The sequence below is a fragment of the Myripristis murdjan genome, chromosome 9 (genome assembly GCF_902150065.1).
Source record: "Myripristis murdjan chromosome 9, fMyrMur1.1, whole genome shotgun sequence".
NCBI classification, from domain to species: Eukaryota; Metazoa; Chordata; class Actinopteri; order Holocentriformes; family Holocentridae; genus Myripristis; species Myripristis murdjan.
Window position 1 is genome coordinate 29,505,013 of NC_043988.1, and position 23,491 is coordinate 29,528,503.

The 23,491-nt window shown below is 40.6% G+C and overlaps 1 protein-coding gene across 1 annotated transcript in view; it reads right to left on the reverse strand.

The window, feature by feature from the left end:
• Positions 1 to 23,491, reverse strand: part of ksr2 (kinase suppressor of ras 2) — a 137,320-nt gene that overhangs the window by 17,891 nt on the left and 95,938 nt on the right. The window contains exons 13-17 of the mRNA XM_030060858.1: positions 22,640 to 22,709; positions 16,802 to 16,850; positions 15,143 to 15,504; positions 8,552 to 8,648; positions 8,327 to 8,460 (exon numbers count right to left, since the gene is read on the reverse strand). Of these exons, the coding sequence (XP_029916718.1) occupies positions 8,327 to 8,460; positions 8,552 to 8,648; positions 15,143 to 15,504; positions 16,802 to 16,850; positions 22,640 to 22,709 (712 nt within the window). The remainder of the gene's footprint in view (positions 1 to 8,326; positions 8,461 to 8,551; positions 8,649 to 15,142; positions 15,505 to 16,801; positions 16,851 to 22,639; positions 22,710 to 23,491) is intronic.

A 23,491-nucleotide genomic window follows, 5' to 3' on the forward strand; every position in this document is an offset into this window, starting at 1 on the left:
CTTGAAAACATTAAATTATATATGAATTATATTTTACAAACTCTGGTCTTTCTGAATGGAGTAGTTGCCAGTGCTTGTTGAAACAATTCTATTTGAATACAACCAATGTTTCTCTTACTATGTAGGCTATGTAAGAGTGTCAGTGTTTATTTGACACTCTTACAGTATACATTTAACTTAGTGGAAATGATTTTGCTAAGAAATCTTTCAAACACCATCTTTCTAACCCTAACCCTGACCCGAATCAGAAATCCCAGACTTGTCCCAAACTGTCAGCAAACAAATCAGCTAATTCAGTTATCCACATACAAGGAATAGCCCAGGTCAACAAAATATGGCAATTCAATTCAATTCAATTCAATTCAATTTTATTTATTTGTATAGCCCAGAATCACAAATACAAATTTGTCTCAAAGGGCTTTACAGACAAATACAACATCCTCTGTCCTTAGACCCTCACATCGGATGAGGAACAACTCCCTAAAAAACCCCTTTAACAGGGAGAAAAATAGGAAGAAACCTCAGGGGAGCAACAGAGGAGGGATCCCTCCCCAGGACGGACAAACGTGCAATAGATGTTGTAAACACAGATAACAAACAATGAAATGTATGGGAATAGATAGGTGGCGGATGAGGGATGATGACGCCAAGGCAAGCTGGATGCACCAGAGCAGCCAGGGACCCGGGCCACACAGCCACCTACACCACAACGACCTGGATCTAAAATAGACAGCACGCACTCGGACAAACACACATCAACCATTCACACACACTCACACAGAGACAAAGGTGCCACATTAATTATCTGGAGAAGACTAATTGATAATTAGCTCCGTGAGAGCAATAATCTCATAATCTCGTCGGCAGGTGAGTGCTTGGGTTACTTCATTGAGACAGAGAACCAGCCCACCGTACCACCAACTGTTCAACCATAAGTTAGGCCGAAGAGATGAGTTTTTAATCTAGATTTGAAAGAATCAACAGATTCAGATTGCCTGACGTCAGTAGGGAGGTTATTCCATAGCAGCGGGGCACGATAGGAAAAGGCCCGGCCACCTGCTGACTTCTTCTTAATCCTAGGTAAGCAAAGCAGCCCCGCATTTTGAGAGCGGAGAGCCCGCGATGGAATGTAGGGTTTAAGGAGATGTGAAAGATAAGATGGGGCAAACCCATTTAAGATTTTGTAGGTTAACAGAAGCACCTTAAAGTCAGATCTAATATGCACAGGAAGCCAATGAAGGGAGGCCAGAATTGGAGTAATATGATCAAATTTTCTAGTTCTAGTTAAGACCCTAGCTGCAGCATTTTGAACCATCTGGAGACTTTTGGTGCTGGCCTGTGGGAGACCTGAAAACAGAACATTGCAGTAATCAAGTCTGGCTGAAACAAATGCATGAATTAAGGTCTCTGCGTCAGCCATGGACAGGGAAGACCGAATTTGTGCTATATTACGTAAATGAAAATAGGCAGTCTTGGTGATATCCTTAATGTGCCTGTCAAAGGATAAGCAGGGATCAAAAGTAACACCGAGATTTTTGGCTGCCACACTTTGTGAAATCACACAGTTGTCAAGTAGAACTGTTAACTGTTCAAAACAGTGTCTATGTCTGGGAGGGCCGACTACTAACATCTCAGTTTTATCTGAGTTTAATAGCAGGAAATTTAGTGACATCCAATTCTTTACCGCAGCCAGACAGACCTCCAATCTATTGATCTCTGTGGGATCATCAGCCTTTATGGGCAAATATAGCTGAGTATCATCAGCATAACAATGGAAATTAATACCATGGCTACGTATAATTTGTCCAAGTGGCGAAATGTACAGGGAAAAGAGAAGAGGACCCAGGACTGAGCCCTGAGGTACCCCGCATTTAACATTGGAGAATTTGGATCTAGTATTATTGTACATGACACACTGTGTTCTTTCCGATAAGTATGAGTTAAGCCATGCACGAGCCTGGCCCGTGACACCAAAATTCTCAGTTAGTCTCTCTAATAAAATAGAGTGATCAACAGTAAAAATTGGCAAAATTGTTTTGCTTGTTGGATCAAACCCTCTCTGCTCAACTCCAAGTTGAGTCTTGCTGGAAGAAGGTAAACCATTTTACAATCACTCAAATGTCGTGAAATACTTGCCAGAGTTTTGGAATTCGCATGCTGTTTGTTGGGCGTTTACATGATCTCAGACACGGCCAACAGTTGGTTAAGTAATGAGTTATGTTGAAAAACACCTTTTGCATGACAGTGCCAGTTATAATCATCCTTACGTTGAATATGTTTACCAAAAGAAAACAGATTGGAATGTACATGGGTGTGTGTGTGTGTGGCAGCCAATAGTTTCCATGTTTATTCTTGAATGAACTTGAATAACTCTGGTGTCAGTGTGAGCTAATAACGGCTGTGAATACACAACAACAGGGAAAGATGGAGTCACAATTGGGGTGACGGGGCAGACTGGGGCTACAACACTCACTTTGAGTTATTCAGTGCGGAGGCAGGCCTTTCCTTCATGTTGAAGATGGACCATTGTAACTAAAGCAGACAAAATCCTCATCTGTACCATAAATTAATTTTAGGTTTTCTTGACTGCTATAATGCATGTGAAAATGTTCAAAATTACGTAGGCGCTACATGAAGCCCTTTGTCAAAATTAAGACGACATTTCTCAGAATTCAGGGTATCAAAGTGTTGCAACAATGTCAGGAACAACGCCTCAATCTGTCTCGCTGACATTTGACAGCTGAGGATGAGGAAGCTTCCATGCGTGGGATGCTTTAAGTTGCACAATCCAATGAGGGTTCTCTGGAATGGAGAGGAGCCATCCAGATTTGGAAAGAAAATGAATTTCCACAGACTTGTAGTTCGCTTTGATTTATAAGCAAATTCACCACACATGAACTTAACTGGTGCTAGACTGCGCTGACTTTTCTGCTGTTTTCCCAAACTTCCCAAAGATCTACGTTTTCTTCCTTTCCTGGCTTTCCACTATCCATGGTTTGAATGTAGTCCAGACGCTCTGATGGATCTATATTAGTACCAAATGCATGTCACATAATTTTCTTCAATTCTCAAAACTCACCACTGAATATAACCTTCCTAGACTTTCTTTTAAAATTTAGTTTTAATGTTGTAACTTTTCTTGCAGATCTTAGCTAGCTAATGTTAGGTCACATAACTTTTTGCCTTTTACCTGTGTTGTAATGTCTTCAAAGAGACCATTCCCCAAACACCCAAAGTACCACTTGGGCTGGAAAAGGGGCTGTGTCACAATTCAAAACCACACTGCAATGCCATCTATGTGGAAAGAGCACATGTTTACTTGGAAACATTAAATTATATATGAATTATATTTTACAAACTCTGGTCTTTCTGAATGGAGTAGGTGCCAGTGCTTGTTGAAACAATTCTATTTGAATACAACCAATGTTTCTCTTACTATGTAGGCTATGTAAGAGTGTCAGTGTTTATTTGACACTCTTACAGTATACATTTAACTTAGTGGAAATTATTTTGCTAAGAAATCTTTCAAACACCATCTTTCTAACCCTAACCCTGACCCGAATCAGAAATCTCAGACTTGTTCCAAACTGTCAGCAAACAAATCAGCTAACTCAGTTATCCACGTACAAGGAATAGCCCAGGTCAACAAAATATGGCAAAACTGTTTTGCTTGTTGGATCAAACCCTCTCTGCTCAACTCCAAGTTGAGTCTTGCTGGAAGAAGGTAAACCATTTTACAATCACTCAAATGTCATGAAATACTTGCCAGAGTTTTGGAATTCGCATGCTGTTTGTTGGGCGTTTACATGATCTCAGACACTGCCAACAGTTTCTTGAGGAATGAGTTATGTTGAAAAACACCTTTTGCATGACAGTGCCAGTCACAATCATCCTTACGTTGAATATGTTTACCAAAAGGAATCAGATTGGAATGTACATGGGTGTGTGTGTGTGTGGCAGCCAATAGTTTCTATGTTTATTCTTGAGTGAACTTGAATAACTCTGGTGTCAGGGTGAGCTAATAACGGCTGTGAATACACAACAACAGAGAGAGATGGAGTCACAATTGGGGTGACGGGGCAGACTGGGGCTACAACACTCACTTTGAGTTATTCAGTGCAGAGGCAGGCCTTTCCTTCATGTTGAAGATGGACCATTGTAACTAAAGCAGACAAAATCCTCATCTGTACCATAAATTAATTTTAGGTTTTCTTGACTGCTATAATACATGTGAAAATGTTCAAAATTACGTAGGCGCTACATGAAGCCCTTTGTCAAAATTAAAACGACATTTCTCAGAATTCAGGGTATCAAGGTGTTGCAACAATGTCAGGAACAATGCCTCAATCTGTCTCGCTGACATTTGACAGCTGAGGATGAGGAAGCTTCCATGCGTGGGATGCTTTGCTCTATTTGGTAGAGCAGGACATTTCTTTGTTTTTGTTTTTTTTTTTAATCTCCTCCTACATAAGGTCATACAGGACCGGTTTAGGGATGCTTCAAGTTGCACAACCCAATGAGGGTTCTCTGGAATGGAGAAGAGCCATCCAGATTTGGAAAGAAAATGAATTTCCACAGACTTGTTGTTCGCTTTGATTTATAAGCAAATTCACCACACATGAACTTAACTAGTGCTAGACTGCGCCGATTTTTCTGCTTCCCAAAGATCTACTTTTTCTTCCTTTCCTGGTTTTCTGCCATCCATGGTTTGAATGTAGTCCAGATGCTCTGATGGATCTACATTAGTACCAAATGCTTGTCACATAATTTTCTTCAATTCTCAAAACTCACCACTGAATATAACCTTCCTGGACTTTCTTTTAAAATTTAGATTTACGTCTTCTGTAGCTACTTTAGCGAGCACATGAATCAATGTATCGTTGGATTATTCTTTTTATTTGATTAGCTGGTGTGTGGCAGGGCTTTCTGAACTCTACCCGGAACTCACTTGATTCCTCTACCTGTTCCACTGTTATAAAAAATAGCAGCGCAACTTGGTGGGAATTATCATGGTAATTTCTTTGCGTGAGAAATACAAGGTGTGGCGTGTGAGCATGTGAATGGGTTATAATGCGTGTGTCTCACGCCCAGTGCATGAGACTTGAGAGCACTCAATTGTATATGAATTATATTTTACAAACTCTGGTCTTTCTGAATGGAGTAGGTGCCAGTGCTTGTTGAAACAATTTTCTTTGAATACAACCAAATCTTCTCTTACTATGTAGGCTATGTAAGAGTGTCAGTGTTTATTTGACACTCTTACGCTATACATTTAATTTAGTGGAAATTATTTTACTAAGAAATCTTTCAAACACCATCTTTCTAACCCTAACCCTGACCCGAATCAGAAATCCCAGACTTGTTCCAAACTGTCAGCAAACAAATCAACTAACTCAGTTATCCATGTACAAGGAATAGCCCAGGTCAACAAAATATGACAAAATTGTTTTGCTTGTTGGATCAAACCCTCTCTGCTCAACTCCAAGTTGAGTCTTGCTGGAAGAAGGCAAACCATTTTACAGTCACTCAAATATTTGCCAGAGGCTTGTAATTTTCATGCTGTTTGTTTAGGGTGTATATGATCTCAGACACTCCCAACAGTTGGTTAAGTAATGAGTTATGTTGAAAAACACCTTTTGCATGACAGTGCCAGTCACAATCATCCTTCCGTTGAATACGTTTACCAGAAGGAAACAGATTGGAATGTATGAATGGGTGTGTGTGTGCGTGTGTGTGTGGCAGCCAATAGTTTCTGGACTCTAGTTTCACAGACATGGGCGGCGTTGAGGTGGTGCTTGCTGGTGCTATAGCACCAGCAGAGATTACAATAGCACCACCATAGCACCAAGAAAATAACTGAATTATCACATTTAAATTCTAGCTTTCTCTGTATATTTTCGAAGTTATTAATGTTTGTGCAGTGAAACGGAAAAATGCAGTGGCGGTTCTGCCTATGTTGCCGCCCTATAGGCGAAATGACCGGCTTGCGCCCTTCCATGTTACTACTCCTACCGTGGCGCCAGTCGGCCGCGGCACCAGGCGGGCCGGCCGCGGCACCGGCCACTCACCTGTCAGATCCAGCAGACCTGATGGTACCGACCGGTGCTGCGGCCGGCCCACCTGCGGCCGGCCCACCTGTCCATATAAAAAGTAGCCTATTTTTCCAAAAAAGGGTCTTGAAAAAGAGGGGTCATCTTAAAATCAGGGTCGCCTTTATAGCAAAAACCGTCCCTGGTAAAATGTGTAGGCTGCGGTTACTGAAAACTTGATACCATGGACAGCGCTTTTGATTGAAGTGGGTGTGTGTATAACCTATTGTAGGTGTTGCGTTGTCAGTGGTACTGAAACGCAGCGGAGGAGATGGTTAGAGACAGAACATGTCACTCGGTTACTGCTGTTAAGCCTGCTGGTTTTGCTTATGGACTTCCAAAGGGTGATTCTTGGTTTTTGTTTTAATTATAGTTTTGTTTATTGCATACGATTTATCCTACAACTCCTACAAAGCCTCGCATCTGCTGTTTTCCTTATTTGACTTTAATGTAGGCTGTCTGTTGGCGTTGTTGTCTGTCAGTGTAACATGAATAGTAGTAGACATTGTTTTTAAGTTGAAAAGCACGCATTTAATGCTGATTGCTGGATTGGTGTGTGACTGATGTGCACTCTGGCTCGGAAGTTCTGTTAAGTTATTGTTTATGCTCTTGTGTAGCCCGGGTTGTCTCCCATGTTGCTGACGCAATTCACTTGTATATTAAACACGAAAAACGCTGTTGTTTTGTGAATGGTGCCGCCACTGTTCGCCGCCACTGTTCGCAGACCTGGCAAGGCGGGGTCACAGCGCAGCTGCGCTTCGCCAACTGGGTGTAGCCAGGTGGATTTTGCAAGTTTGGCACACCGTGCGCGGTGTCGCAAGTACTCCGCCGTTCCTCCTACTGGCGCATGGGAGGAGAGAAGGCGTGGAGTGGGTTTGACAGAGCCGATTCACTTTGAACCAATCAAATGAGCCCCTGTCCTCGCCTTTAAAATGCGCTGCGTGAAGGCGTAAGGAAAGTTTACACAATTGAAACGGAGGTCTACTGCCGCAGGAGGAGCGGAGCCCAGGAGACCGGCGAGCAGTGCGGACACGTCACAAAAACCTCACAGGCAGGCTTCCGGAATGTCAGGCACATAAACAATGCAATAAATACAGAAAAAAACACTATTCAATGCTACTATCTCAATCAGCACATAAATCTATCTCCATATCAACTGTCCCATCACAACTGATGTCAGATCAAAGGAGATTGGCACCGTTTGTGCTGATTGTGAGGTTTTGGTGACGTGTGCGCACTGCCCACCTGTCAGCCAAACTTCCACTGCGCCGGCTCTTGCACGGAAAGTAGACGTGGTTTCAGATGGCGAGCTTTGGGTGCACCTCGGCGAAGCCTTTTGGCATGAAACTGTCACTGCGCCAAGCTGAATCTGTCAACACCTCCCCCCGCTGCGCCACCACTTCCATCTCGGCGCACCTCGGTCTGCGAAACTTGCAAACCGTCCACCCCTCGCGTTTTGCTGGTCGAAACTAGCTCTGCACGGGGTTCACCTCACTGCGCCACCCTCCGCTACGCCGGGAAACTAGAGCCCTCTGTGTTTACTCTTTAGTGAACTTGAGTAACTGTGTTGTCAGGGTGACCTAATTACTGCTGTGAATGCACAACAACAGGGAGAGATGGAGTCACAACTGAGGTGAGGAGGTAGGCATTTCCCTCAGGGTCATGATGAAGATGAACCATTAAAGCTATAGCAGACAAGGTCCTCATCTCTATTGTTATATACATGAATTTGTGACTGCTGTAATGCATGTGAAGAACTGGGTAGGTGCTACGTGCAGCGTTTTGTCAAAATTAAGACCACATTTCTCAGAATTCCTGTTGTTTCCCATCACAAAGAGGATGATGCTAACCCCCCCTCCCTGTCCCTGGCATCATTTTATTTTGAAAAGCAAGAAGTAGAGCCAATCACAGCCCTCATTAACAGCCAGACTGGGTTACCCGTATCAATTGCTAAGGTAAAACTATGCAGTTGGAGCAAAGCTTTGTATTACTCGCATCATGAAAATCCTGCTCTGTGATGTCAAGTTAATGCATAAAGTTCATGTGATTTCCATTTGGTGCTGCACTGAATATGAAGTCCCGTTGCCCCTGTCCCATGTGTCAGTATATGTTATTGTTTTGGAAGTTGAAATGTCTGTGTGCCAAAAAAAAAAAAAAAAAAAAACCTGTACATGCATTATTGTTCTTGGTGAAAAAAAAAAAAAAACATGATGTGGGTATTGTGAGACAACAATTACCTTCCAGCCTGCAGAACCCCAGATATGGTGAAGAGTCCAAAATCAGTGATGACTACTTTGCCGTTGTCATAAAACACATTCTTGGACTTCATGTCTTTGTGTAAGATCCCTTTAGCGTGGAGGTATCCCATCCCCTGCAAGACAAATAGTGCAGTGATTTTCCTTGCTGCAGATATGACAGGTATCCTAAAAGTGGTCTGGGGAATAAGCATTTAGGGCCGTTACCTTAACCATCTCCTGTGCGATCTGTCGGGTCTTGTTGACGTCCAGGACAACCTTGGCATCGCGCACCACGGAGTACAATGTTCTGCCTTTACACAAGCTGAGAAAAGAAAAAAAAAAAAAAAAAAAACAAGGCAAGATCCATGGATTAAAGGACTGCGGGGTTGGATTTCATGTTATTACACTGGCATTTTTAATAATTTGATGACCTTTTACAGGATTGGACTTACGTTACAGGCTAACCAAAGCAACATTTGTCCAAACTCCTCCGACCAAACCCTGCTGACTGGATCCGCTGACCAAATCACTGTGATGATTGCACTGCATAATCGAACTTTTCCATTATCTCCCATGTTCCTTCCTGACTGTCTGAGGATATCCAATCTCCCAAATGGCAACATTCAGTGATTTGGCTTTTTAAAAACTGCTATCCCTCCGGCTGATAAATGACATCCAGCACAGTTCAAAGGACGTGTAGTTATCGGTGAGAGATAAATATGAAAATAAAGAGTGTGAAACCCTCTAAACTCCACGGGGCCCTATCACAGGAAGAGGAGAGCGAGAAGAACAGAGACTCCAGGAGGCCATAACCTTTATTTTTTATTCCACACACCCTGCTCCATTCATTTCATCCAAACATTCAGATCATTTTTTGCTTTTACTGCCATTTTTAACTGATTTTAACAAGGGTGAGGCTTTGTGTTACTGCATTTTAAGATGTTGCTGAAGAAGGAGGTGTCATATTTGAGGCCAGGTGTGGTAGTCTGCTGGACGGTGCCATGTCCCCTCTTTCTTTTTTTTTCAAGCCCCCCAGCCTTTTAATCACTGTTATAGTCTCAAAAGGCTTTACAGGCCAACAGTTTATACAAAACAAAACCCCCGTGGTGGGAAACCCAGCAGCCGAAAAGGAGAGAAATTGATGAAATCGTGGGACAGATCACACAGAGAGGGAAGACCCCTCAGGAACCGAATTAGTGCCAAGTGGATTATTATTAATTATTAGCTTGAATCAATCACAGTCAATTAAATTAAATCAAATTAAAATGAACTGAATCGACAGTATAGCTATTGCAAAAAATAATAAACGTCCAACAAGCAGGCAAAGCATGAACCAAAGCACAAACCGTCTGATATGTTTCAATATTTTAAGCGCAATATGCAAATTATTTTTCCATCAATTTCTGAGGTTTGCTCCTCTGTCATTCACTTTAGACTGTGATCAGTTGGGGTGAGTTTCATCATATTCATTTTAGATATAGTTTAGATATAGTTTTTTTTTTTTTATTCATCATGTTAAGCAATTTGTAAACATCTGTTTCTGAAAAGTGCTATACAAATAAAATCATTATTATTACTACTACAACTACAACTACATCACTCTTGATTCCATTTATTTGGCCTATTGCCACCCCACAGATCTATCCATTGAATTCATATTTGTTTTTGACTGTTTGTTTGCTGCATTTTTTCCCATTTTTGTCCCATTAAGTCAATAAGATGTTACGATTAATAATAAGGTAATAAAAAAAAAATATTAGTCTTATTAGGCTATGGCTATGGCTATGGAGAGGATGAATGAAATTTAAATGTAATTAGAACATCTCCAACTTGTTCTTTCTAAAATATGTATTTATATATATATATATATATATATATATACACATATATTGGCAGGCATAGTGACCGTATAAAGGTGCCCCCCACCACCACCACCACCACCCCAAGTCAAAACAGGCTAAATCCAGCCTCAGTCATATTTCGAGTCACTTAACCCCGGTGAGGCTGTCTGTATCTGTTACACTGCACTGTGAGATGTTGGTGAAGGTTGTGTCATATTTCTGGAACGGTGTATTAATAGCCCCCTGCCTCACACCCGAAGCCCTCAACCCCGACTGCGTCTCCTCCACGCAGGTGACCAGCAAACGACCTGAAGCCAATAAGTCATGCATATTCATTTCCGACGTCGAGCTGACAGCCGCCACATTTTTAGTTTCCTGCTCCCTTGAGCTCTTTTTAACAAAGAAGTGTGCCTTATGGCGTCGGCGATGCGTCAGCCGACAACTTCAGGTAAACATTGCCTCATGTGACATCGGTTACCGCCTTGCCCTTTACACCACCTCTGACAAAAAGGACGTGTATGAGCCAGAGCAAGGGGACAGGGGCAGCTTTTCATGGCACTCAGCTAATGAAAAGCTAATAGTCACCTGAACACTCTGAAAGTCACCTCCTAGTTTGCGGATGGCTAAGTAATCATGCCATAGATAGAAAAACCCAGCAGTTAACGTCACGGATGACTCCATTCTCTGTATATTTGGCTTAATCGATCAAACACAGGCACTTATGAAACATAGACGCAAAAAAAGATGAAGAAGTAAGAAAAAAAAAGCAATCAATATTTATGTTTCCACTAATGCAGCATGAGTCAATTTCACCTCACTTAGACGCAATTTTGCAGGTTCGTTGTGTCGCACTTTGGAGAAATGGGCTGGATTTTAACGATCAAGATTTCTGTTTCGGCTCTCTCCTAAGTGTAATGACAGATGCCGGATGTTGGTGGGTAATAAACGCACCTGTTGCACTGACATTTTCTATGATTTCCAGCAATCAACAACAAGGATTTGTGAGAAGCAGCTGTTCTCTCAGCTTAACTGCACTCAGGGCGATTTCCTCTGTCATCATTTGCAATCACATAATGTATGGTGTGGAGCTGATTTCTCTTTTTTCTTGTAGACTGATCCAGGCTATGATATGACCCCTGGTGAAGAGCTGCATCCACTGCTCATCTTTTCAATTATCAGATATTAAATAGGGAGGGGACAGAAATAAAATCATATGGACAAAGTGCACCATTGAAATGTTGTTCTGCTGGAGTGCAATGAGTTTAAAAATCAGCTGAATACCAAACATGTTTCGACTAGAGCTTCCAATAGTAGTAGTAACATTAGTGCTACTAGTGGTGGTGTGTGTGTGTGTGCTTGTCAAACCACACTTGTGTTTGTAAAGTGCAAATTTGTCAGCACAGCAAAACTGAGTGAAGTGAGGCTGCTGTTGAAGATGACGGACTGAAAAAAATCATACAGATTGTGTTGGGGAATCAAATACATAAACACTGCAATTTTTTTTTCTAAAATACACAATACCACAATGGAAGCAAGCAATTTAATACATTTTAAATTTGTGATTAATCATAATTTCTATATTTTATCAAGTGATGCAGCTTCAGTGAAGTGTTGGGACCAGAAGAAATATAATATTTATGTGGTATTGTTGTGCATTACAGGGAAAAAAAAAATGTTTTGTTTTGTTTTGAAGTTAGTTAAGGGAAAATTTATGGCAAAACAACAGGTTTGACACTTAAATCAATATGTATAATCAACATTAATGTTTGCTGAAGTTGCTTAAAAAACATGTTCTGATTCCAGATGCCAAACTTTTCTCTTTTTCCTTTTCCTCAATTAAAAACTTTGAACAGATTTCTTCTGTAGTTAGACTTACTTTTTTTCTCCAGCGTCTTCGGAGGAGAGTGGGCAGGTGGAAAACATCCAAACAATTTTCATTTGAACATTATTAGCTGTGCCAAATTATTAAACAAGAGACTTGAGGAAGCAGAAATTTGTTTCTGTTTCTTGAGTGTTCCCTGCAATGCTCTTTAACAAACACGCCGTCTTCACCTGCTTCTTTTATGTGCGCTCGTCAGGTAGTGGACATGAAATTTAAACACTAAACAACCAAATAATTAAGTTCTTTAATAAGTGAGACTGCAAAGTATTTCATAGTTGAATCTTGGCAGACTTTTCTAATCAAATTTGCGTTTATTTCTTTTGTACAACAATTTAAAGCTGCATTAGGGGGATTTTTCTATAAAAATACACCTGTCTTCTCAGCCTAAGGGACAAAGTGGGGCTGAAACACACAAAAGTGTCCCATCCCCTCTAAATGAGATGCTGCAGGTTCAGTCCATTAGCCCAAATGAAATTCAGGTGTTGGGTACAGTTGCTTGCGGGGAATCCTCTCTGCCCACCAGAGATGGCAAATTGAAACTTAGGAGCAAAACACAAACTGTCTCACAAACAGCAGTGAGCGATTCGATCACTGAAAGATGTGGACTCATTGATGTCAGATCTGTTGCCTTTCTTGTCCTTTGGGTAAGTTTCAATATATAAATCATAGACTGTCCGGGATAACACATACAAGTGTGCTATGTATGGCTGTATGGCTGCTGCTACATTGAAAGATATGTGGGTGCTGAATTCTGCAAAATTCAAACACATTTTGCTGCCATTTGGGTGAAAATGGGTGGGTAGGCAAATATAAGCTACGGCTTCAGCCTACGCCCTTTCGGTCCAAGTTTTTTTTTTCCTTGTAGTGGTTATGGTGAAAAAAAAGAAAATCCTGTATGATTTAAGACCGAAATAAACTTATTCATTCATTCATTCATTCTACACTTCAAATGTTCTCATGAAACAACAGTTAAGGGAAATACACCAACGTCGTGGAGGTGGTAGGTCTCATTCAGCTACAGTAGCCGCCTGGCCTAAACAAAGCCCCTGGTGGTCAGTGAAAGTATTGCAGATCGTCCTTGCACTCAATAATGGAGTTTGAAGGCTTGAAGTGATTTTTTTTTTTTTTTTTCTCGTCTATGAATGATCAAATAAATACAATTTAGAAAAGTCAATGTGACCTTTCTGGGTGATGATTACAAATTGTGGCCATCCGGTCCTGTGCTCTGCCAAGGTTGGAGCGCGTCATCAATGTCTCATACATTCGCGGCTTGCCTTCACCCATGCACTTACTGACAAGCACCTAAAAATAGCTACTTGATCATGCCATTGATAAAGCCTTGCAAGTTTTGGTGAAAAGTAAAAAAAAAAAACAAAAAGTTAAGAAAAAAAAAAAAGGGAGATGTTGTCTGAGGGGTGAACTTAAATTTGGACAGGGTTAAGGCTACCCTGTCCTGCTGTAGGATCATTTTGTGCAACGTCAGTCTGCATGCAGTGACACTTCCTCTGCAGGCTTGTTAATGTGAATATGTACATTTGCACATCGACATACGTGGAAATTCACTGACCTACCTCTTTAGTCGTCACACATTCTGAAACTACATTCTGTATATATTTTATCTTTGTAAGGGTTCCAGTATTTAATACTGTCAATATAATTTTATTTTACAATATTGTGTTTATTCACACTCACATATGAGCATATACATATGGCAAATATGTTTATACTTACCTATACACATATACTGATACACTTACACCCATAAACACGTATTTAATATCTACATACTCTCAGTGGCCACTTGTTGACACTGAGGAGAATGTGTAAATTTAATTATATGTTTATGATTGAGGTTGTAGTTTGCAGAGGTCTTGTACTGGACTACATTATATTGAGAGTTGTTTCTGATTTTTTGTCCTCACCATTTATATAAAATGAGGGGGACAGAATATTGGAAATACCTCTCAATAAAATGCAGTCCAGTTCAACAGCAGCACTAACTATGATATAAACATAGAACCGAATGAACACCTCTGTTACTGTGACAAAAAGAAAACCTGAGCATTACAGGCGGCAGAAAAGGAAACTTCATCGCACAACAGTTGTGTTGGATTGTATTAGATTGTGCAGGTGGACCTAATAAAGTGGCCACTGATTGTATGTTCACTTATTGCATATCCTGCACAAATTCAATCAATGCTGCACTTTTTTCTGCACTAAAGACAATTTGAAAACAGTGTTTCCGTTGAACAGTTTGCCCAGCAGACTCTATTGTTTACAATATTTTGTATAGCAGTGAGTTGGCAGAGCAGCGAATCACAGCTGAGCAGATGGTGGCGCAGATTGTGTCACAAAGTTAAGAAGTTTATTGTTCAACTGTAAAATATCAAGCCTTCAGTAGACTTCTTTATTACAGCTATCTTATTATCAGATTTGATGATTCCTCGCAACAAATGTGTGTTTATGTAAAAACAATGACACCGCTACCTGGCATGATCAGCAGGCCTTGGGGGGGAGAGTTTCGCTGGGAACAATTTCCTGTTGAATAACAACAGCAAACTGTATCTACCCGCCCCCGAAGATTACAAACTGGATGCAGCTAGATACAGTTTGCCTGTGTTCTTGAGCGGGAAATAGTTCCCAATGAAACTCTTTGCCCCCAAGGACTGTGCATCACTGATTTTGGAAAGAACTGTTGCTGCTGAATTTTTCACATGTAGGTTTTGAGCTTTTGTTTTTTGGGAAGAGATGCACAAATTTAACACACACTGTAAGTGGTGTGAAGGAAGACAGGGAAGATTGTGGCAGATCACAATGGATGCATTTTTTTTTTTTTTTTTTTTTTTTTGGGGGGGGGGCAGGGGGGGTATTTTGAGTGAATTGCTCCTTTAACATCTGCAAGTTTTGAGCTTTTCTGGGGCGGCTACACAAATTTAATACACACTGCAGCAATGTGAAGGAAGACAGGGAAGCTTGTGGTGGATTGGAAACCTCACCAAACCACACGGGATGGATCGACCGCACTACAGGTGGGTAGGAAAGTTTCTTTTTTGTATTTTGAGTGAACTGCTCCTTTAACATCTGCAGGCTTACCTAGTGATGATGGCCAGATGTGGTGGGCTCATGCAGGCGCCCATGAAAAGCACCACATTTTCGTGCCGAGTGTTGCGGTACGCCATCACCTCCCGCTTGAAGGCCTTCAGCTGGTCCTCGTTGTCGCGCTCGATATCGATCAGGCGGATGGCCACCTCGCCGTGCCAGCGCCCGTGGAAAACCTGGCCAAAGCGCCCCTTACCGATCATCTCGCCGATCTCCAGCTGCTCGAAGGGGATGTCCCACTCCTGCAGGAAGATGCTGGTCTGGCTGGCCTTGCGCGGGAAGTTGCGGGCCGACAGCAGCGACAGGTTCATCTCCTCAAACTCGTCGCCAGAATCCTCGTCGTTGCCCTCCTCATTCTGGTAAGTAAGGTGAGATCGAGATGATGTAGCTGTTATTTCACAAACTAACACATTTGCAAGAAAACAGATTATAAAAAAAAATCTCTGCATACAGTACAAAGAGATGTTGTTGAAATATAGCAAGATGATGGAAAAAAAAATCACATGTACCGTTTGGCAAATGGAAAAATAGTATTAAAACTCTCTCAACTAAATTTCCTGTTAGTTTAAGTAGTTTCAAAGCTAAACAAGCATCTTGATATCCTGTATCCACATAGTTTTTATGTATTAGTTGTATCATCTTGTATCATTAATCATCTTTTCCTGAAGCAAGCAGTCGCATTTTAGAACTGCAGTATCATTTTCATCCACTCCATTCATTCCACTGCGATCAGAAAATAAACTTTCATAGAGTGAAACGGTCCCTCCGCCACGGAAAATAGTCCCTGAGGAAACGTTTGCTTTGCTCAGCCAATTATCAGCTCTGTGGTTTATGAGCTCTGTGGTGACGACAATGTCAGCGGCAGAAGCAGAGGATCATAAGGTGGGTGTTTAAACCAAACATTCATATTTAAAAACAGAGGGATCCTTAGTACCCCCGCATGATTTGCAAAACAGTTTGTTGCGATGTGAATTGTAAATTGTATTAAACGGGCCAAAAAATTCAAACTGTTATGGTCCTTTAAACATTTCACACTGAGAGAAATGATATGTACAGAATACATGTGCATGATACTTCTACATAAACGAGTGGAAGAGACTGGTAAGTGGCATTAAACAGCGCCAGATGAAAAGGCCGGGTATCTGTGTTTGAAATTCTGAGTGCTGTTTAAGCCATTGTCAATAAAAAAAAAAAATGAGAGTTACTGTCGTGTGTGAAAAGGGAAAACAGCTAGAGGCTAAAACTAGCTGATTTATTCTGATTAGATTTTGATTATGATGTACTGCGGGAGTGAAAATGACCTATTCAGACACCTGCTGGAAAATTATTCCAGGCAATCTGCACTGAATTTTCTCAAAATATATCATTGTTACGGGAGCCGCGATGACAATCAGCGCAGCACTGTTCTTCCCATCTCGTTGCTCTTTGTGCATAACTTACCTTGAGGTTTCTCAGGGCAACGAGCCTAAGAAGTCCCAAATTACAGCAAATGAAAGAAGTGACAGCTGTACTCTGTCACCATGTGCACGTCAGCAAACAGTGATATTAATGAGCGCGGGAGGAACGTTACAGTGACTAAGCCTCAAAACTGCAACTCATACTTCAACGTCAACACATATGTAACATGCAGAGATCAAATGAAGAGTGACTCACGTCTGATGTGGGTTCAACTTCGATTTGAAGTAAAGGGTTGCCCTCATTCCTGAAAGAAAAATATTTATTATTTTTTTTTTTTTTTAAGAAAAGTGGCAAGATAACATAATGTCATGATGTTGCACTGTTTTCACATGGCAAACTGTTTTTTAAATAATTTTTATTCATATTTTTTCGCCCCATTGCAGGAAACTGGTGTCAGGGTTTACATGACACAACAGGGTGGACACATTTTGCCCTTTCTGTCCCCACCCAGTCCATCTTTCACCTCCCAACATGTTTTTTTGATAGTGGGTGTTTTATGTTTTTTGTTGATGCTGTGGTTTTGTGCAAAGTCTATATTTTGCACTGCTGAAAGTGTCTTTACTTCAATTGCTCCCTTTTTGTTACCCAGAATGCATCAGGAAAGAATCGCCCTGTCAAAGAATCACCTACCTGCCTGCGATTATATGACAGCCAAATGAATAAAATGTGAACAGGGTGAAATGCAAGAAGGTGCTGCTAATCATTGGGGTCATTTCTTTTGCCCTCTCATTTTTAATTTCACTGGCATTTTCTGAACTTTCAAGGGCATTTTTGCCCCCGTGCCCCCATTAATTCTTGACCCTGGTGTGTACACTGTCAGCCACACCACGGGTGCCGATGACACAACACAAATGAACTCACTTCCCCTTTTCAACTCATCCTTCTCTGTCCACATAAGTGGCTGTGTAACATCAGCATGTAACCTCTCAACCTTCCTGTGGTATATTAGCACTGGTTTACCAACCAATTCCAGACTATGGGCCATCACGGTGGGTAAGAAAGCGTATAAAATAAAATATGATTCCTGCAGTGCAAAGGGCTTCTACCGCTGGTCCCATCTCTGCTCTAATGAGTGGATCCTGCCAGGTGCTGGGGCCTGAGAGAGGCCCTCATTAACCCAGGGACGAGGCCATTAAGGCCAGAGAATCTGCCAGCTGCCACCGCGGGAGCATACAAAGATGTGGGGAAGGAGGGACAATGGCATTAATTAAATCAGAGGAATATGGGTTTCATAACCGCTCTAATGTACCCACATTTGTCAAAAGACACAGAGAGAGAAAGAGGGTGAGAGAGAGAGAGAGAGAGAGAGAGAGAGTGAGAGAGAGAGAGAGCGAGCAATTGCCCAGTAAGAGACTGATGGAAGAAATGGGTAAGAAAGTGAGATGCAGAGACAGAAAGACAGTGAGAGAGACAGAGAGTTGGATTTAAAGAGACACAAAAACTATTTTTCTACCCTGATCCAATCTGATTCATGATTCACTGGTGGGCAATTTGATTGAAGAGCAGTTTTCTTTTTTGGAACGATTCAGTTCGATTCAGATTTGTACAAATTTGAGTCAGCAATTTGAATTGTTACATTCACCAAAAAATCCTATAAACCTATTAAATAAACATGTGCAATAATGTGTCTTTTTCATTCTGAAATGTAAAAAAAAAAAACAAAAAAAACATCAAATGGCAAATGGCTTACATGGCATAAATTGGAACTCATTCTGTTAGATTACAACGTTTGGGCTTTTTTAATACTATTCGATTCAAAACGTTTGATATTTCACATCGATTCAGGCTGAAGTTGGAGTGATTAATTATTTTAACAGACTGATGCGGTTGCAGAATTCATAATCAGCACATCGATGCGGTGAGTGAATCGTTACGCCTCTGCAAGTGATTTGATACGTGAGTCAATCTCTCTCTAAGAGCTTTGCTGCAGGTAACTGCCTTAATAAAGAGCGCATTCGGGTATATCCTCTCAGCGCTTGACTTGCACTTGATGACAATATAAATCATGTGATACTTTTATTGATCATGGCAGGGAAATTATCACTTTGCTTGGCCCTCGACGCAGGCTGGTTAGATCACAGGGTGAGGAAAGCACCCCCTGGAGCCGGTGGGGACACGGCGTCTTGCTCAAGGACACTTCAACAGGACATATGCTGGCTGTCAAGGAGGATTAGAACCTGGGTTGTCCAGTTAAATGACAGCCTCCGCGCTTACTGGGACGGCTCCCTGATGCAAAAACTTCATGACTTTCCGATGACTTCTCAAAACTCTTCCCAAAAAGTCAGAGCATTTGCATGGATATACAAAAAAACATTCATCATTTTGGGTTTGATAACGGAAGAACAGTCTAGCTGGTGGGAAAAAAAGCTGTAAAATACACTGTAAAGCAGCAATAATTCAGTTAAGTCCCCTGATGTTCTTTATACAGTTTTTCAAATTCCCCGGCTTTCCCTGTCCGGGGTACACCTGTCAAAATCCAGCGATATTCCAGAAATGCCAAGACGAGTGGGAATCCTGCACTACATCACGCCACCGCCCCGAACCCGAGGGATCACCTTCATTTTACACTCTTTACAGTCTCTTCACCCTCTGCGTTCAGGCCCGCAAGGCATGACCGGTCACTTGTGGTTTGATCAGCATGAAATCAATGTCACGGCCGTCTCAGCTGCCAGATCTCTATCCAATTAACGGAGCGGTTATGGGCGAATCAGGGGCGTAGCGTGAGAAGGGGTTTTCCAATGCCATCAAAAAAACAAAAAAAAACAACAAAAAAAAAAAAACATCAAGCAACTCTGAAATCCAGCTGACTTGATATGACAGCAACACAATTTTTTCTTTAAGTTCTTTAAGTTCAGAAATTTGGACGTAATATTAAACAAAAACAATAGGATAAATGCAAACGAAAGCGGATTTAGTGGTAAGATTTTTCATCAGTATGGGGTCAAAAATATTCAGGAACTAAGAAAAATTGCTTCTTCTTTTTTTGTTTGTTTTTAAGCTGGCACACCATACATCTTCTGAGTTTACCCAAAGCATCCCGCAAAGGGGAGAGTGTAATTTTTTCCTCTCTTTCTTAAGGAAACATAAAAAAACATTTCACATGACATCAACACTATGCAGGTGAAGAGCTCCTGTCAGACCCATGGCCACAGCTACAATTAGCATGTCCTCAGTTAAATTTCCAAGTGTCAGATCTGATTTTCAGTGTTTACTCTGCAGCTCTGACAACTTGAAGGCTGAGTTCAGATACACACATTTAAGTACACTCCCCTCCCCATCTCATACATGCCTGCAGATCGCAGCAACTAAGATGTTTGTAAGTCATGAAGATATCAGAACTGAGCCACTGATTTTTGGTCCCTTAGCTTGTCAGGAAATTTAAAATGTCAGAGCCGGCGCAAAATGCCAAAAATTTGCAGTCATTTGCTAAGAAAGTCTGTCATTTTAATCCCAAATAGCCAATTTTTCATACTCTGCAGCTGGTATGCAGCAAGGACAGTCATGTGTGCTGGCATTAGCATTATAATGCCAGATAAAAAAATACATGGACTGCACCCGACTTCCACTGTTAACAGCTACAGGTTTGAGCTACGGCGCCAGAAAAAAGAGATTTAGTCCAACAGGAGAAATAGATTCCTATGCACCCCCATGGCATTTTTTATGATCTGTTTTATATAATGGCGTCAAGTTAAGATTTTTTTTCTCGTTGCCAAAGTCAGCGAATGTCCCTTGAGGTTTGTTTCAGCAGCCCTCCTGAGTTGAGTCCACATTAGGTGAAAAAAAAGTGTGATTTTCATGCTTTTGAACCACACAACCTACAAAGACTTTTTCACAAACATTTAACACCAGGAATCAAATAGAAAAGTCACTGAAAGGCTACAACCACTCTTTAATGGTGAAAATGGGAAACAACACATTTTAGGCTCATAATAATATCAATTTTGCTGTTTCATTTTTCAGTAGTATCCTGCAATAGACAAAAAATGAAGATAATTTATTTTTTTAATATCAACATAATGGGGTTTAAATGGATAGAAAGCAAATTTAAAGCGAAAGTCATCAAAACATGTTTTATCCACCTCATCATCAATCTCAATGCTCATCAGTACTGTTATTTTTGCATCTTTTCTGGTTCCCTACATGAACAAATACAATTTTTTATTCATCTTTTGTGATTTTTTAGAGAATAAAGTTTTTGTACTAAGAATCGATGTTTTCATAAAGGGGTGGAAACAGCCCTTACTGCTAAACACATTAAAGATGTCAGCAGTCACCACTCAGCACAGCACAGCAGAAATATATTACATATTAATATATTATTATTATTATTATTGTTATTATTATAAAAGTGTTTTCTGTGTTTGTTTTACTGTTGAAAGTATTTCACGTAGCAAAATTGACATGAACTAACACCGCAGATCCATTAACGCTGTTTAAAGTTTATTATTCTCAAATTAGCCTGCTTTCTAGAGGCTAGTTAGTGAGTCCGTTACTGGGAAGTAAGTCTTTATTTGCATATTACTTTTCAAAACAGCTGGCTAACATTATTGAACATTATTAATCCCCTGGGGGTGCAGGGGAACCTTTTCCTCTTGCCAGACTAATTAGCTTATTACAGTTGAATTGCATCCTGCAGCAGACTTTGCTGCTATTTTTTGCCACCATATCACCATCGTCATTTATGATTTTTACCGCAATAAAATTTGCAGTTGACTATGGCTAGTCAAATCCTTCTTCATTTCTTATTATTATTAGTGTTGCTTTAGTTATTGCTATTTATTTAACCATCTATGTTGTTGTCTGTATGGCTTCAGTAGAGCCAAGCATAGACAGATTAATTTTCTTCTAGGTGAAATGCCAAATTGGAATTGGAAATTTTTAGCAGTTACATAAAATTATGATTTATTTTCACTAATATAGGTCAAAATTTATTGAAGATGAAATTCAGCTGTACTTTTGTCACTCAGAAATGGCAGTACCATGTGCAGAAAGGGTTGTAGCTCTTTACCATTGAAGCAATCTGGCGACATTAATTCTCAAAAAAAAAAAAAATGTTAACCTCATGATAATGATGTTATGTTGTTTCACATCCAAAGTAAAGAGCATGACGAGAAATGCCTTTACAGCTAAATACTTGTGGAGCTTACTGTAATGTATGCACGCCCTTATCTGTATCTGCCACTATGACCTTATATAATCCTAAACACTTTCCAGATCTTGGCCTTTTGCGTTTTGCATTCTCAAATTAAAGCTGACAGCTGGCACACGGCTATGGCACTGAGACATCAAAGAATGCTTTTCGAGCGAAATGTGTTCAAACCTCACTATAATGTACAGTATAACATTTGCTGCTTTTGCCCTATATACCCTTATGTAAAAATTCACACTATTTGCCAGCCTCTGTTCTGGATCAGGACTGTGTGTTCTGTTGATATTTGAAGAGAAAATTTAACTGTGGCATTTTATGCTATTGATTAATCCATCACAGTTGTTGAGCATGGACCATGTTTCATCCAAATTGACCATCAGCCTACAGTATGGATGGAGACTCCCTTGCCCCGCTTCTTGTGATATATTGAGATCCTAATCTAATTAACATCTGGGTCGAAAGGCAGCTCGTCACTCCTCATCGTCTTCCGGTTGTTTTCCTGCAAACACTGGCTTCCTCACAGGGTTAGTGGAAATCCAGTTGGCATCCCAAGTGTAGCGTGAACTAAAGGCCTTGCTAACATTAATCCCTCAGTATTCGTCATGTCTGCTCTCGCATTGAAATTGTCACCCAAATATCCGTGCTCCAATAACTTTGACTTGGCCTCTGACCAATGGGCTCGGAGAGAAGAGAGGGGAGAGAGGGGGCGAGTGAGAAAGAGAGAGAGAGAGAGAAAGAGAGAGAGAGAGAGAGAGAGAGAGAGAGAGGAAGATACAGGAGAGGAGAAACAGGGCTGATTGAGATCAGAAATATTTTTTTAGCTGCTTATAAGTAGTCACGCTCTTTTTATATCTAGAATGACTTCAGAAATGGATCCTACTCACCCCGGCTCAGACAGGACAGGGTGCAGGATGACCTGGGGTGCTCTGCTGGGAGGAGCCTCTGGAGCAACATCTGGGTGGGAGGAGGGGGCAATCACACATCATCAAAATGACATAACAGAATCACATATTGCATTCTTTTAAGTCAACATGAAAAAAAAAAGTCTTTCTCAACATCCATAATTTTCTATGCCAACACATTCACCTATTTAATAATAATGAATGCCAAAGGATTTACTAAAATTTTGAATGTATATTTTTTAAGTGTACACCCTGGAAAATAATGTGTTTTATCGATGATGACATCACACTGAACCAGTAGGCTTGAACAAAAATTTTCATGCCCATCCTGTTAAATAAAACCAAATTAAACCAAATCCTCCCCCTAACTGATCTGAATACATCAAATTAAAGAGGCAAGAGGAAAATCCAGCTTCATTGTGACTTCAGGGATGTTTTCACACTTGGTTCAATGTTAAGTCTTATGTGAAATATGTTTTTGAACAAATACGTGCCAAACCTTGATGTGCATACAAACTTACCTCCTGTATTTTATTTAATATTCCTATTTAATTCTTTGTGTTTTGTTTGTTGCCTTTCTTTTTTGTTCTTGAATGATACTGGAAGCTACTGTAAACTGGAGTCAGATTCCTTACATGCATACTGTAAGCACACTTGGGCAAAAAAAAAAATTATTCACATTTGAATTCTCATAAAAACCAGGGTATGAAATCCACATTGTACAAACCTGCAGTGGTAGGAAAGTGGGGGTTTTCATTTTATTTCTGAGTCTGATGCTGATGGTATAACTTTTTTTTTTTTTTTCAAACCAGATCAAAAGAGCAATAATTACAA